Raw genomic sequence first — 14,539 nt, forward strand, 5'->3', positions numbered from 1 at the left:
CGATCATAATCGCCCTTCATCTTGAGTTAGAAGACCTTGGAGTTGCCGGTGAAGGCCGAAGGGATGAGCCGCGAGTCAAGGAGCTTGAGAATTCCATCGCAGGTGAAGGTCGTGGTTGTCAAAGCGTCGTTGCTGTGGAGAGAGAGAGAGAGAGAGAGAGAGAGAGAGAGAGAGAGAGAGAGAGAGATCTGATCAACAAAAAGGAAACTAAAGAATTTGGGTCATGCTTTTAAATAAAAAGGGTATAATTGTCTTTTCAGTGATTAATATAAGGCGGGCCAACGAATCTGAGCCTCCTCTTTGGCCTAATCAAAAATAACAATTCTTTTATAGGTATTAAAACCCAAACCAAAATACCAAATGTCTCAAATACTAATTAATAAAGTTAATTATGTCTAATACCTAATTTTCCTTTAAATAAATAATAGTGTCCATGCCATGCGAAGCCAATAATACATTTTTAATATGTCAATCACCTATCAAGCTCACATGAACCCAAGTCATGTGGTTTACGGGGCTAGCACGAGGGATTGTGGTGTGGATGGTTACGGAGGTCCACAAGGCCCACGGAAGCTCTTGGATAATGGGGACTTTGGTGCTCGGGCTAGCTACTTGGGAGCACCAAAGTCCAAGCCTATTACTTTGAGTTCTCCAATGTGGGTGAGCAAATGAGATATTTTTCAAGCACTTCCTTTTACCCATAGGAAATAGTCATTTTCCAAATGCCTAGCTTTACCCGTTGGAAACAAGCCTTTTCCAGCACTCCCTATTACCCGCTAGAAACAAGCCATTTCCAGTGCTTCCTTTTACCTATAGGAAATAATCAGTTTATGGTACCTAGCTTCTTTTGCTGAAAAATAGCATGCCCCAGTGCTCGCTTTTAACCATTGAAAATAGGCTGGTCCCAGCACCTCCATTGGAAAAAAAAGGAAAACTCTCACCCTCTATAAATTGGGAGGCATTTGCTATGCAAAATCAACCTCTCTTGGTTGCTGCAAGCCTCTTAGCAACCATGAGAACTCATCTTCCTTCCTCCCTTCAGCTGCTACAAGCATTCCAGCGGCCATCCAGCCATCAACCTCCATTCTTTGGCTACTGCAAGCATCCCAACAGCCATCGACCAACATCTCTTGGTTACTCAAGCACCCCAGCAACCATCAAACCATTTTCCTTCCTCCCTTCGGCTGCTGCAAGCATTCCAGCGGTCATCCCAGCCATTCCTCAACCATCACAACCATGTTTCCTACTTTCTCGCCCTTGAAATCCATCATCTTCTCTATAAAGCCTCACCAAGCATAACCCCAAGCTTTTCCTTCCTTCCAAGCTATAAAAATCATAGCCTTCAAACATCAAGCTTTTCCTCCCATCCTCCTTCTCTTGAAACTCTTAAATCCATAAAGCCTCACCAAGCATAACTTCAAGCTTTTCCTTCCTTCCAAGCTATAAACATCATAGCCTTCAAATCTCAAGCTTTTCCTCTCATCTTCATCTTGAAACTCTTAAATCCCCAAAGTCATACCCACAAACAACAAATTATTAACACCCAAACTCAAGCATATCCAACACCAAGCCAAGCACATGCATTCTCATTTGCTAAACTTGTGGGTCTTTAGCTCCCACACCCCAAGCTCTCATGCCAAGCTTATATAATCTCAAACCAACATCAGCAAGTCATCTTCAACTCTTCGTCAAGCTACCGTAAACATCAGCAAGTCATCTTCAACTCTTTGTCAAGCTACTGGAAACATTAGCACCAAACACGCAGCCACTGGAAGAAGAACGGAGTACTCCCCTGGGACTTGTTTCTCACTCGGGATGCGTTGGGCCTAGTTCTCGCTAACTCAGAAAAAGGGGCAACGAAGGCTTGATTCATCACTCTATGGCGATCCAAGAATCAACAAGCCCGGACGAGCCTTCCAATGAAAAAGACCCCAACAGAAAGAAAGTGGGGTTTTCTTAGAAATTATGAAAATTTAAATTACAAGTTGAGGTGAACTTAAAATATGGGGTGAACAAAGAGAAGTGCGGGGTTTAAATAGAAAAACTCTAAAATAATTGTCTTTTGATTGCCCCACGGTTTAAATGAACTAAAATAATTATATATGGGGGCGGATCCGTGGCACTACGTTTTTTACACAAGTTTTGACACAATTTTTGAGCCATTAGATTACTCCACTTTCAATGGTTGAGATTAAATATTACATGGCAAGTAGTTTTAATTTTTTTAAATAGACAATCATTAATTTTATTTTCTCTCTCTTAAAAATAAAAGAAAACTTTCTCTCTCCAACCTTTTTGCTGGAAGATGTGATATCTCTTGCCTCTTTAATCTCAAATATTTATTAGGGTCTAATAAAAAAAGAATCTAATCACCAAAAACTAAATGCCCAAATACAATCCCACATTCGCACGCCTCTCTCTCTCTCTCTCTCTCTCTCTCTCTCTCTCTCTCTCTCTCTCTCTCTCTCTCTCTCTCTCTCTCTCTCTCTCTCTCTCTCCTCTTTAATCTCAAATATTTATTAAAGTCTAATAAGGACTCTTTTCAGTTTATCCTTCTTCATGCATAGCATATACGCAACCATGAATTCATCTTCGGTATAGTTTTTTTTATGTCAAAGCAATTTCTCCTATCTTAATACAATATTGCCTCATCAAAATGTTGGAGCACACACAAGATATTTCCTCCAACTCTCAGTGCATATCTTTGGTATGTTACCTTCATCTAAGATTTTTTTTTTTTTTTTTTTTTTTTTTTTTATCTTTGTTGTAGCTCTTCCTGTAGACAATTAGGATTGCTGAATTTTTTTTTTTGTTTTATAAATATGATGTTATATGATTGACAAACAATAATCTTTTAACGTAAGAATTATTTTTTAAAATCAGTATGAAATTTTATTCCATTATATTTCATCTTGCGTTAATATTCTGATACAGAGAGAATCATATTCTTTATTTTCATATATATCTTATTAAGTTGCATCGTTAAGAATGATTGATATGTTCAATAGGTAGAGGAGATAATTCAAGGGGAGAATGGTGAAACAAAAAAGAAAGTGACACAATTAAAAGCACCATATGCAGGGATGGTATTTAACACAATGGAAGAAGCAAGAAACTATTATGAAGAGTATGGCCGGCAAGAAGGATTCTGGATTAGAACTCGATCTTCCTCCAAGACAAGAAGGCGTTTAGATGAGGTAACGAGTAGACAATTTGTTTGTGCACATGAAGGAAAATACGTGCCCAAAAATACAACACAGAAGGCTTCAGAAGAGAATGATGAGAGAAACATAAGTGAGATTGAGAATATGAAGAGAACGGGTAAAAATTGTTCTACGGTGAAATGTGGATGCAAAGCAAGTATGCGAATTAAGCTTGATAGATGGTCAAACAAATGGAAAGTTTCAAGTTTCCAAGACTCTCACAATCACAAGCCAGTTACACCGGAAAGAAGAATGAAAATGAAGTCAAATAGGATTATGCCGAAAGCAGCTAAAATTCTGACTGAAACATTTCATGAAGAAAATTTGCCAATAGCAAAAGTTCCTTCAATCCTTGGTGGCCCACATATTGGTTTTAACAATAGAGATTGTTATAACCACTTGAGAAATGTTCGACATAGACAACTGGATGGAGGTGATGCACAGTCAGTTCTTACTTACTTTAGGAAGAAGCAAGCTGAGAATCCTCAATTTTTTTATGCCATTCAATGTGATGAGAGAGAATTGATGGATTATCTATTTGGGGATAGACCCTAATAAATATTTGAGATTAGAGAGGCAAGAGATATCATGTCTTCCAGCAAAAAGGTTGGAGAGAATAAGATTTTCTTTTATTTTTAAGAGAGAAATTAAAATTAATGATTGTCTATTTAAAAAAATTAAAACTACTTGCCATGTAATATTTAATCTCAACCATTGAAAGTGGAGTAATCTAATGGCCCAAAAATTGTGTCAAAACTTGTCTAAAAAACGTAGTGCCACAGATCCGCCCCCATTATATATATATATATATATACAAACTTTAAATAAATAAATAAAACAAATAGAAAAACCACTCCAACGGTTCACACCCCGAGTTGTGGTGGTTTTCCAATATTATTTTTTACCTTTTATTTTTTAATCAATATGAACCTGAAAATTTAAAACAAAATTTTATAATTAACAAACTTGTAATTTTATAAAAGAAAATTTGGTATTTTTTTAGTCTGGGTTGTGGTTAAGGCTTAAAGGTGCCACCCATAGTTGGGGCCCATCCAGGACCACCTCATGGTTTAGACCCAAAAAAAAAAAAAATAATGGGAGATTCACTAACCCAATATAAGAGCCCAAATTATTATAAAAAAACCTTATATAAAATGAACTTTAAAAACACATCCAAAGCTCATTTACAACATAACAAAAAGGCTTTTAACTTCTTTTAAATTACAAAACTGCCATTGATTTATTTAAACAAACTCAATCCCAAAATCTCGTAGAAGAGCCCAAAACACTTAATAGGGCATCAAAGTAATTTAATAATCAAAATTAAATTAAATAGGGTCAGCTGTCATTTTTTGGGTGTTTTTTGGGGTTGTTTATATAAATTAAATGGTGTATGGTTTATTTGTAGTTTTAGTGCTAAAAATGGATATATTTCTAAATATCTCTAAAATAATTGGGTTCAAATAAAAACTTCCCTGAAAGCTTGTAATAACTTGGAGAAATTGAATCTCACCCATTAACTATGACATAAATATTTAAAAATTAATTGAATCGTATTTATATCATGGGCGGACCTAGTTGGGTTGGGTTGGGTTGGATCATACTGAACTCAAATGGGTGAGCCATGCACCATGTCTAAATTTTAAATACATTGACTATACCCTTCCCATCAAAAATTCAGGCTGGGCCAACCCGCCCAAGATTACAAACCGAGCCAGGCTATGATCTCATGAGCTCAGGCCAACCCAATTTGGCCCATGGGCCGCGGGCTATACGATGAACCCTTCCCTAAGCATTCTTATGTCGTCTTTGTTGCATCATGCATAAACAATAATATTTTGACTGTACATTTGATGCAAACAAAAATGACAACACATAAGATTCAAAACTAACATTTCATTAAGGATGCAACTTAACCAGAAAATCATATTCCCAAAACACAACATAGCTTTCTAACCTGAGCATGCCGATTGCCAACTAAGATTTATACAATCCTATCGTAATTATAAGCAAACTGTTTTAGGTTTTGATGATGCTATGTGGCCTCTACAAAGTAGTATACGTGTGAGCAACATGTTTAGATAAGAGATGCCATGCTATTTTTCCATCCAAAGGATCTACGCCTTGCTTTCGGGGGTGTGAAACTCAGCCCAAACATTCCCTTGAGGGCATGCCCCTGTTCTACGAACATCACGAGCTTCGCAACAATGGCAGCACTCTCCGTTACGTGGTTCATATCATTTGTGTTACTCCACAAGCGGTTGGCCAGCTGCAGCCTCCTGCGCTTGGAATTCAGTGCAATGCCCCACTTCTGGAAGAGTCTCATTCTCTCTTCTTCTGAAAACCTTTTCTGCATCAGCTTGCTTAGCATCTGTCTCTCACGACCGATAGCTCTGATGCTGTGTCCAAAAAAACATGCAAGGATAGGACAATTAGTTAAATAACATAGAGTTACAGCAATAATTCATGAACAGATATTTATTAATTTGTGCATGAAATATATGTTGCATTGAAACAAAACTCAAGTCCAAATTTTCATGGGCTCCGACAATGGTCTAACGGGTTGTAAACAGGTTTTTAACAATAAGAGAAACATTGTGTCAGATAAAAGAAAACGAAAAACAAGAGACAAGAAACAAAACTTGATTCATCTAACGAAAAGAAACTTGTTTCAAGTTATAACCAAAATACATTTTCCTTGATTAAATTTAGCATCTAAAAGCACTCTGAAATTCAGAATATAGGCCAATCTCTGTTAAAATACCATGTTACTAGCCTGCGTAGCAAATTCTAATGAAAATGACAACTATTGAACAGTTTTTATTTAAATGGGTAGCTACAGAAAGAGAGGAAACCAGGGGAGGGAGAGAGAGAGAACCTTGAAGCCAGTGTGAGCGCCTGACCATCTTCCACAGCATGATCTCCACGGGAAAAAGTTTCCTTGAGGAAAGAGAGTCTCCTAAGCTCTACCTCCATGTAAATGGAATCCGTTGGATCACCTTTGAAGAGCAAGAAAAAGTAGGTTCTGTGGACCACTGATATGTAGCAAGTTTCCCAAAGTTCAAGTATGGCCCTCTGCTGTCTCTCAAATTTCAGAGGCCAATCAAGTATTTCTGATACTTCCAGCATTGGATCTATTCCTACATCTTTCACATTCTTCTCTAAGTTTTCAGCTGCTACCCCAGTCTCTTGGTCCTAGCATGCACATACCGATCCATGTTAAACGAAGCAAAAAAAGGGTGAGAAGCTGACTCACCCAAATGCCTTAAAGTTCATATAAGCAATTTACTGGCTAAGAATATTGGTAAATAAGTTGTGAGAATATGCAACTTTAGAGGATTATGAATTTGCATAGTTCCATATCCACACAAGCCACATGAACCAGTTGAAATGTATAAAGTTCTTAAAAGTTGCAAAATTCTCCCCAACATGGAAATGCAAATGTTGCAATGCGCAACAGTCACAAATTCTTCCCAACTTTATTAACGTGAAAACTATAAAGTGTGAATATTAAGAGAGTCAGAGTGATGGCTAATGTTTCACATTTTCAGAAAATCATTCTAATTACTATAACAAGCACATTCAAAAAAGATTGCCATCGCTCAAAGCAAGATAGACATAAAATGGTATTCTTTTTGTTTGCTTTTTGGAAAAGTTTGGAAGTCAGGCACACTCTCACCTGACCATTGGCAAGTTGTTTGTCATACTCAAGCTTTTTGGCCATTTTCTTTAGTCCTGCAACAAAAGTATGGACACTGGTAATATCTTCATCGGCAGTCGCTGCTCCTAGCTCATCCACAGCACTCCCAAGGGAAGATTGAGAATCATTTCTTGACAACCTTCTGTTGGAATCATAATGTAATAGAGGAACCTTCCTCCCAAAACTTTCTGGTCTCCCATGAAAGCTTTTCTCAAACCCATTAGGTGGGGTTCTCTCCGATTTATCCGGAGAAGATGAGCCAGTCATGAGATTTGCTCTACAACTCCAGCTCCTAGTTAACTTTAGGCTTCTAGAACTTGACATATTTGCTGAAATATCATGCGGAAATGATTCTTCAGGGTAAGGACTACCAAGAGAATCAATGGTCATTTGTACATCATGTAGTCTCTGCTCCAACGTGCCATATGCAAAACCATTTTGCATCTGAATCCCTTCTCTATCTGCATTCACTGGGGTAGATACCAATTCTTGACCTGTTACCCTTGTATCCCCAGATGTCAAAGCAGATGTTGTTCCTTCATGGCCAATAGTAGATAAGGCAGGGGATCCAGAGTTCTTGTCCCAGCTTGACTCTTCCATCTCAATACAGCGAACTTCTTTGCAGTAGTCATCAGTATCTTCTGCAGTTCCACCTGCAGTTTCCTCAGGACTGCTCTCACTGTCTCTTTCATCAAAATGTGGATTGTTGAACTTTCTGACACCATTTGGATAATGAGAATCAACCACACCTGATGATACTGAATATTCATCATCTGAAACATCCCCTGCTTGCCATTTAGGATGATGATTGGCTGAAGCCTGAAAAAGAAAAAATAAGCAAGAGTTAGAAGAATAAGGGCATATATAACATGTAATATAACTCCAAAATGCGTAGGCAAAATTATGTACTTGTCTTGAATCATTATCATTTCCAACCATCCGTAGTAAATCCTCCACCCGTGATTGAGCAAGATCGCGTTGCTTTTTCAGCTCTCTAATTTCCTTCTCCATCTGCAAAAATGTGGCATGCCATGTCTTGGTTTAAATGCATTGGATCCAACACTTTCTTAAATCAACCATGTTTACAGATTCCAAATATGAGCATAGATAAATATAAAGCCTAGAGCACACTTACATCTAGCTGATGACTAGGTACATACATGTAAGTGTGTTTTAGATACTAGGTACATGCAAATTTCCTTGAAACAGGCAATTTGGTACATTATAACTGATGATTTCCACTGCATCAAGGACTCCATTGTGGACTTGGTTTTGCCAAGTACGATTGGTAAAATTTGTCAGAATAGGTATGTGCAGTATTTCTCCTTGAAAGAAAACTTGGAGAAACATGTTCGTGTTTGTGAAACTTGGAAGCAAACTCAACACATCTCAAATGCTGTCTTCTTGACCTATCTTCTGACAGAATTTTCTCCCACATTCTTAACTCATCTCATGTACTGCATTTTAAATAATGTCCTGTGATCTGCCACAGGTCTTAAGCACTATCTTTGTAGCTGTGTACATATATTTACTTCCCTTTTATAGGTGCTATCCCTAATTGTAAACTACTTCAGAAAGTGACTCATTACCTTTTCTATCTGAACATCTTTCTTTCTAAGTAATGTTGTGTAATCACAAGTTGAGGAAGGAGGGCCAGGTGTTCTCAACTCACTCTCCAATCTAGCCAGCTCTTTTTGTAAATGCTTAACCAGGGCCTTGTCTGACATGACTACATTGACCTGTGCTTTTGTAGTCACTTCTTTTGCACAACAAGCAAACAAAAGAGTGTTTCTAGTTTGCTCAACATGGCTTCGTGCAGGGCTCAAAGTGCAAATGATGGCAGTTCTAGCGTTACCACCCAAGCAAGGCTGCAGTATGCGTGTCAGCTTAGAATCTCTGTAATTGATGTGTCCATGTCTTCCTTTACTGCGTTGAACAATACAAGTAGATTTATAAATCATATAACATGAGTAAGTACGACAAAGGAGGAAACATAAATTGTTCAGAAGAAAGGTCAGTCAGTCAATGTTTGCAAAGTCAGAAATTATATGAGGTAAGTATATATCTTATTTTTCCTGGAAGTAAACAAAACAACACTAATTTTTTTTTTTTATCAACGGGGGAGTGGGTAACAAAACAAATTAATTAATCATTATACTAACCACCTTCATTTCCACTAGGAATACTTGTACTCAAATTTGTATCTTTAATAATAGCCAAGACAAAGGCATTGCTTTTGGAACCTTCAGGACATTCATCATAACTACCAAATTCAATAGTTTGTTAATTATCAGAAACATTACAGACAAATCCAGGAAATTATGATAAGATTACCCAGCATATCGGACCATTATTCTATTAACTTTTTTTCAGAAAAAAAAAAAAGGTTAAAGAGACATTTTCAGTTTATTAAAAAACAACAGGAAAAAAACGCAGATAATGATAAGGCATGTAATTGTAATTCAAAGGGTTTAGCCAGTTTTTGTGCCTAGTTGTAATTTCCCTCCAAGAAATCATATATTCCAGTGACATGGTGGTTCTAAACAATGATATAGAAAAAAGCTATCAGACTTGAAACTAAAAAAATTTATTACACATGTAGGTAGATAAACATAATACAACAGCAAATATCCACAATCAGTAATAATTTACTAGACCATTGCCTGCCAAGTCAACTTGGTATAGCGAATGACATAAAGAAAGGACGGACTAGACAACCTTAGCTTGCGAATAACAGTCCCGAGAGTAAGTAAACTGCGATTAATGTGGCTGCCTTCTTTTAATCTCGTCCCAGCTGATAATGCCTGAGCTGCACGCTCACTTCCTGCCAAGTCCACAAAATTCTGCAACAAACCCATGACTTCTGAATGTATTATCAACATGATTTTGGGATTGGAAACCATTAAATTAATTTAACAGATAATTTTTATCTATTGAACCAAATATCCAATCTATAAATAATTAATATATATACCACGCTAGCTGCAAGGGTGGTTGAATTTCCCTTGCCTAAGAACTCACGAGCAGAACTTTCAATTGCCTACACAAGTTAAAGTAGCGTTAAGTAGAAAAGTCTAAAGCACTGCATATAAAAATGAAAACCCTTATCAAATGAAATCCAGGAGGAAGGGCAAACCAATCTGATAATTTGATGTGATCTAGAGCTTTTCTCGTTCAATGCAGTCTCCCCTATCTGTCTTTGAGCTGCAATAATACACTAAAATACTTAAAATACAACATTTTCTGGTAAAGGCAGTATTTTCTAAAATGATTTACCTTCGCAGATAGAAAGGAGCTCCTTTAAATGGCTCCAGTCCCTCAGAACTTCCTCTGTGATTTTCTCTATTATAGTCCCCCGCTGATGAGAACAGAAAAGTGTCAAAGCAAAACTCATATACACATGAAAGAAATTATATTATAAGAAATAAAAAAATGCATCCACCTCAGGATCATCTAGCAGCCTAAGTGGAGTATTATCTGAACTTAGGAGGTCTCTAACAGCTTCATTGTATATCTCAATTGCTGAAAACTTTACAACAAATGCTCGTTCCTCGTGCTGAAAGCAATAGCAATCCTTAGATTAGTGATGTCTCCAATAAGATCTTTATATTATTAAGGTCTGTAAATAAAGAGCACAGTCAAGTAAAAAATTGCAAATAAATAACTGCATAAAATCATTACACATTTTTCTTACCCTGTGTATGTAGTCAAATATTTCTGCTACTGTAAACTCTGTTATACCATCCATGGTGTACGTTTTCCCACTGCTTGTTTGACCATATGCAAAAATACTTGCTGAAAAGAAAATCTTAGTGTAAACTTTCCACTAGTTGCATAAAGTAAGGTATGAGGAAATAGTTAGAGCCCAGATCTTTGTACTTACAGTTGATACCATTGACAACTGAAAGGGCAATTTGTTGGGCTCCTTCTTCATAAACCTGCCTTGTAGAGCAATCACCCCGAAATACTCTGTCTATCACAAAAATACGAACAGAGATAAAGAGATAAAGTAGTTTAGATGTTACCTTAAATTCATGAACTGTGATAAAACTTGCATTCCCAGAAATTCAGCTGGCAAAGGCCACTGCTGGGCATAATCATAGGCTTAACAGGAATTACAGTGAGTAACATTGTATACAGATGTCCCATTCTCAACAGATGAATATTTTCTTACCAAATGTATAGGCAGTTGGAAATGTAGACCCTTCCCGCAGTGTGTTTCGGTATAAGATGGTGGTGTCATTGATGCATTCCCAATCTGCTACTTCATTTGATGCAACCTCCTTCTCACTCAAGGGCCTTAACCTCACTAAAACTAGAATCTTCTCTTCGCGAGCACCTGCTCCTTGCATCTTCTCCCACTTCATTAGATCTTCCCCACCAATTGCCCCCATTATCTAACTTTTCCACCCAATGCTCTTCTCAACCCAACAACCAATTAATCGAAACTTTAATGAAAATACATAAATCAAAAATCTCAAAGTGGAAACACAAGCTCAGTGTTCAAATACTCCAACCCACTCTTGGCTTCCTAAAATGCAAGATGACTTAAATGTTAAAAGCAGGGTTGTTGCACTCTTCAAACATAAATTAGGCCTTTCATTACCACATTGTCTGCAACAACAAGCTAAATCATCGGTACTATCCAACCACCTCAGAATAACTACAGGTCACATCAGCAACAACAAGCTAAACCATGGGTTTAAGCATTTTAACCCAAGCATCTCGTTTAAAAATAAAATATATAAAGATTGTTAAAACAATAAAAACCCGAATCTGCCAATCACGTCCTATATCTGCACCCACAAGCCAGTCTGTGGCTAAATCCAACCACCCCCAGAAGACAACATTCACAAAGAAAGTTAATTATAATTAAAAGGTTTGTTAAAGCTTAATTCTTCGATTCTAAGCTTCAGTTCACTATATTAAAAATGAAAAATGAAATCTCTTTTTTTTTTTGGATGCTTCATCTAACAACGACCAACATGAATGTCAAATCCAAAGTGGCGACCCACTACTATGCTTCAACAGCAAGTAACGGAATCTCACTTAAAAAATCTTCAATATGCAATCAAAACGTGCAAGCTTGCAGAGAAAATGGTCCCCTAAAGTTCCAAACCTACCCAGATCATCATCATTTATTCGTTTTCACCTCTCAAAGTAAAGTTTCAAGCTTTTCACTGTACTTTTTTCTGTTTCTTTCACTAGCGCTAATATTTCTAACAAGTAGACAAAACCCAGATGAGATTTTACCTCCAAATTCTTTGTCGTTTTCACAAAACCGTTAGAGGCTCTCCAAGTGGATGGGCAATGTGGCTAGAAGCATACTAGACCACACTTGCCGACGCTTGTCGTTTCAGTCTGAGCTCTGAAGCTTATCTGCTACTCTGATTTGTGCTCTGCAACACCAAAAAACAACAAAATAAGAAACAAAAATTAACTAAGAATTAATGCATTAGACGTTGGCAGTAAAACCCAATTCCAACGGTTATTTATTTCGAAAAAAACAAAAACAAAAATATAAAAACCCAGAACTACAAGTGCCACAAAAATCCCTGTGTTATTTTATTACACTTTCAAAAAATGCCCCTCGAAATCCGATTTATTTACCTTTTTCGAATACAAACAAAACTCAGCGCTTCGGATTTGGAGCTTCTCTGGGATCCAGAGGAGGAGGAGAAGGAGCCATTGAGATAGCTTAGGAGGAACTTGAAGCAAACTTGAAGCAAGATTTACTGACGAAGGAACTTTACTTCACTCGACGAATAAAGCGCAAAAGCAAAAAATAGAGAAAAAGAATGCGAGGAAGAAGAGAAAAAAGAAAAAGCTTGGAACCCGAAACGGAACGGAACGGCGTCGTAACGGAGGCCAGAGAGGAGCTCGATGTAACAGTAAAACTGGGGCGATTATATCCCACAGCCCACGATCTGAAGCTCTCTCTCTCTCTCTCTCTCTCACGCTCCCAAAGAGAGAAAGAGACGGTTGCTTTCGTTCTAAAACAGAGCCTCACTGAACGTGGAGCGGGTGAAATTGCGGTTTTGCCCCTGGCTTTTGGCTTTCTCAAGCTGTGGGATGGCACGTGAAAAAGGGAAAGACGTTGGGGACTTGGGATGAATCAATGAGGGCTTCGGATGGGTGACACGTGGGGTTTTGTGATTCGGTGCCGTAGTTTCGGGTTCTGGAACTGTTCGATCGGGAGTTGATGACCGTCAGATGGTTTGGTTTTGGGTGGTTGTCGTCAACGGTCGGAAATGGACGGTGGATTGCGGTTGAGTACTAAAAAGGGAAAAGGTAGGTCATTAGTGAAACTGAAAAAGAAGGAATCATGTTTTACCAAAAAAAAAAGAGAAGGAATCATGTTTCGGTTACCCAAATTGACCCAAAAAAGATAAATAAGTAATGAATGTTTGCCTTTAAATTTAACAATCATGGATCAACATGACTTACCAAAAAGAAATCCACATCAACATGATTGCTTACCAAAGAAATCATAGGTTAACACCAAATAATTTGATAACTAATAGTTGGAAATAATTCTCAAAAAACAAAAAAATGTATTACATGTTTGTTTTTCTTTATTCTTATAACAAAAAAATTGAAGTTATACGATAGAAAATATATGCGGGTCAACTTATATGATAGAAAATATAAGTCAAATTGAGATCAACCCACTAAGACATGATTAATAAATAGGTGGGTTTCGGATCCTCCTTCCAATCCTTCAACCCATTTGCAACCCATTTAATTTTTTTAGTTTATATTTTTATAGGATTAAAATTAATTTTTTTACACTAAATTTATCTTTCCGTATAATATTCTCAATATCATTATAAATTTCTTAGAATATGTGAGTGACAATATTGATAAATACTTAATAGATTAAATGAGTTTAAATAGACTAAATTAGTTTAAATATGCTAAATAGGTTATGATGGTTAAACATGTCAAATGAGTTGGATGGGTTAATAGCTTAACCTAAATGATCAAACTCATTCAAGGGCGAAACCAGAAATTTTTCAACATGTGGGCTAACTAAAGTTATTACCTTAAAATCTAATGAATTTTTTTTTTTTTCACTTTCAGTTTCTATAGTCTTTTTTAGAAATAAAAGTAAATATTAAATCATATAAATCACGCTAATTCATAATTTTATTGACTAATTTTCAATATGGTTTTTTTTTCTTTTTATATAAGTGATATTTGTAGAGAAGGGAATCGGACCTAGGACGTCGAGTGCATGGTTCAATGCTAATTTCCAATAAGGTTTAACATAAAACAAATACATATTAATGAAACCAAAAAACACATATTATAAAATGAAAAATATGTTCGACAACACAATTGAAAGTGTACTTATTTTAATGTGTATTTTTATTAACGTCTTGCAACTAAACTCATAACATAAAGAATTGGACTTTTATGGACTAGTAAAAGTATAATGAATGGATCTGATTAGCAACATGGATCACGGACCACCAAATTTTTGGCTGTCAAAGGATCTGACATTGAACAAGATGATGATTTAAAATAAAGATTAAAAAAAGATGAGTTTTTGAGTGCTTGAGCCGGTTTGTCGGTTGACTAACTACCAAGTACCAACCTTAATGAAAAGATTGGGAGCGGGGCAATACTCACG

General features: G+C 36.8%; 2 protein-coding genes across 5 annotated transcripts; one reads left to right on the forward strand and one right to left on the reverse strand.

Moving 5' to 3' along the window:
- The first annotated feature begins 3,098 nt into the window (after positions 1-3,098).
- LOC148292423 (protein FAR1-RELATED SEQUENCE 5-like) lies at positions 3,099-3,758 on the forward strand. The gene has a single exon (XM_088245813.1). It carries the CDS (start codon positions 3,099-3,101, stop codon positions 3,756-3,758), a length of 660 nt encoding a protein of 219 aa, XP_088101939.1.
- A 1,323-nt stretch (positions 3,759-5,081) lies between these two features.
- Positions 5,082-12,912, reverse strand: LOC110750326 (kinesin-like protein KIN-7E). 4 transcript variants are annotated; one of them, XM_021950635.2, is made up of 15 exons: positions 12,514-12,912; positions 12,157-12,302; positions 11,078-11,351; positions 10,787-10,876; positions 10,598-10,698; positions 10,346-10,459; positions 10,180-10,261; positions 10,040-10,107; positions 9,878-9,943; positions 9,622-9,746; positions 8,493-8,829; positions 7,813-7,914; positions 6,883-7,722; positions 6,082-6,398; positions 5,082-5,602 (listed from the first exon to the last, which is right to left on the reverse strand). In XM_021950635.2, exons 3-15 carry the CDS (start codon positions 11,295-11,297, stop codon positions 5,281-5,283), a joined length of 2,784 nt encoding a protein of 927 aa, XP_021806327.2. In that variant the 5' UTR covers positions 11,298-11,351; positions 12,157-12,302; positions 12,514-12,912; the 3' UTR covers positions 5,082-5,280. The 4 variants fall into 4 exon arrangements, with proteins under 4 accessions (XP_021806327.2, XP_088101628.1, XP_088101627.1 ...); XM_088245502.1 differs by having other exon boundaries at positions 11,078-11,434; XM_088245501.1 differs by having other exon boundaries at positions 11,078-11,517.
- Between the last annotated feature and the right edge of the window lie 1,627 nt (positions 12,913-14,539).

This window comes from Prunus avium, chromosome 8, assembly GCF_965620075.1.
Source record: "Prunus avium chromosome 8, drPruAviu1.hap1.1, whole genome shotgun sequence".
Classification (NCBI taxonomy): domain Eukaryota; kingdom Viridiplantae; phylum Streptophyta; class Magnoliopsida; order Rosales; family Rosaceae; genus Prunus; species Prunus avium.

Excerpts from the sequence above, each read along its gene's own strand:
- LOC148292423 (XM_088245813.1), top strand. The coding sequence starts at position 3,099 with ATGGAAGAAGCAAGAAACTATTATGAAGAGTATGGCCGGCAAGAAGGA.
- LOC110750326 (XM_021950635.2), bottom strand. The coding sequence starts at position 11,297 with ATGGGGGCAATTGGTGGGGAAGATCTAATGAAGTGGGAGAAGATGCAA. Across the intron at positions 10,699-10,786 it reads AGTTGTCAATGGTATCAACT|CAAGTATTTTTGCATATGGT; the intron begins GTAAGTACAAAG and ends TTTTCTTTTCAG. Across the intron at positions 9,944-10,039 it reads CACATCAAATTATCAGATTG|GCAATTGAAAGTTCTGCTCG; the intron begins GTTTGCCCTTCC and ends TAACTTGTGTAG.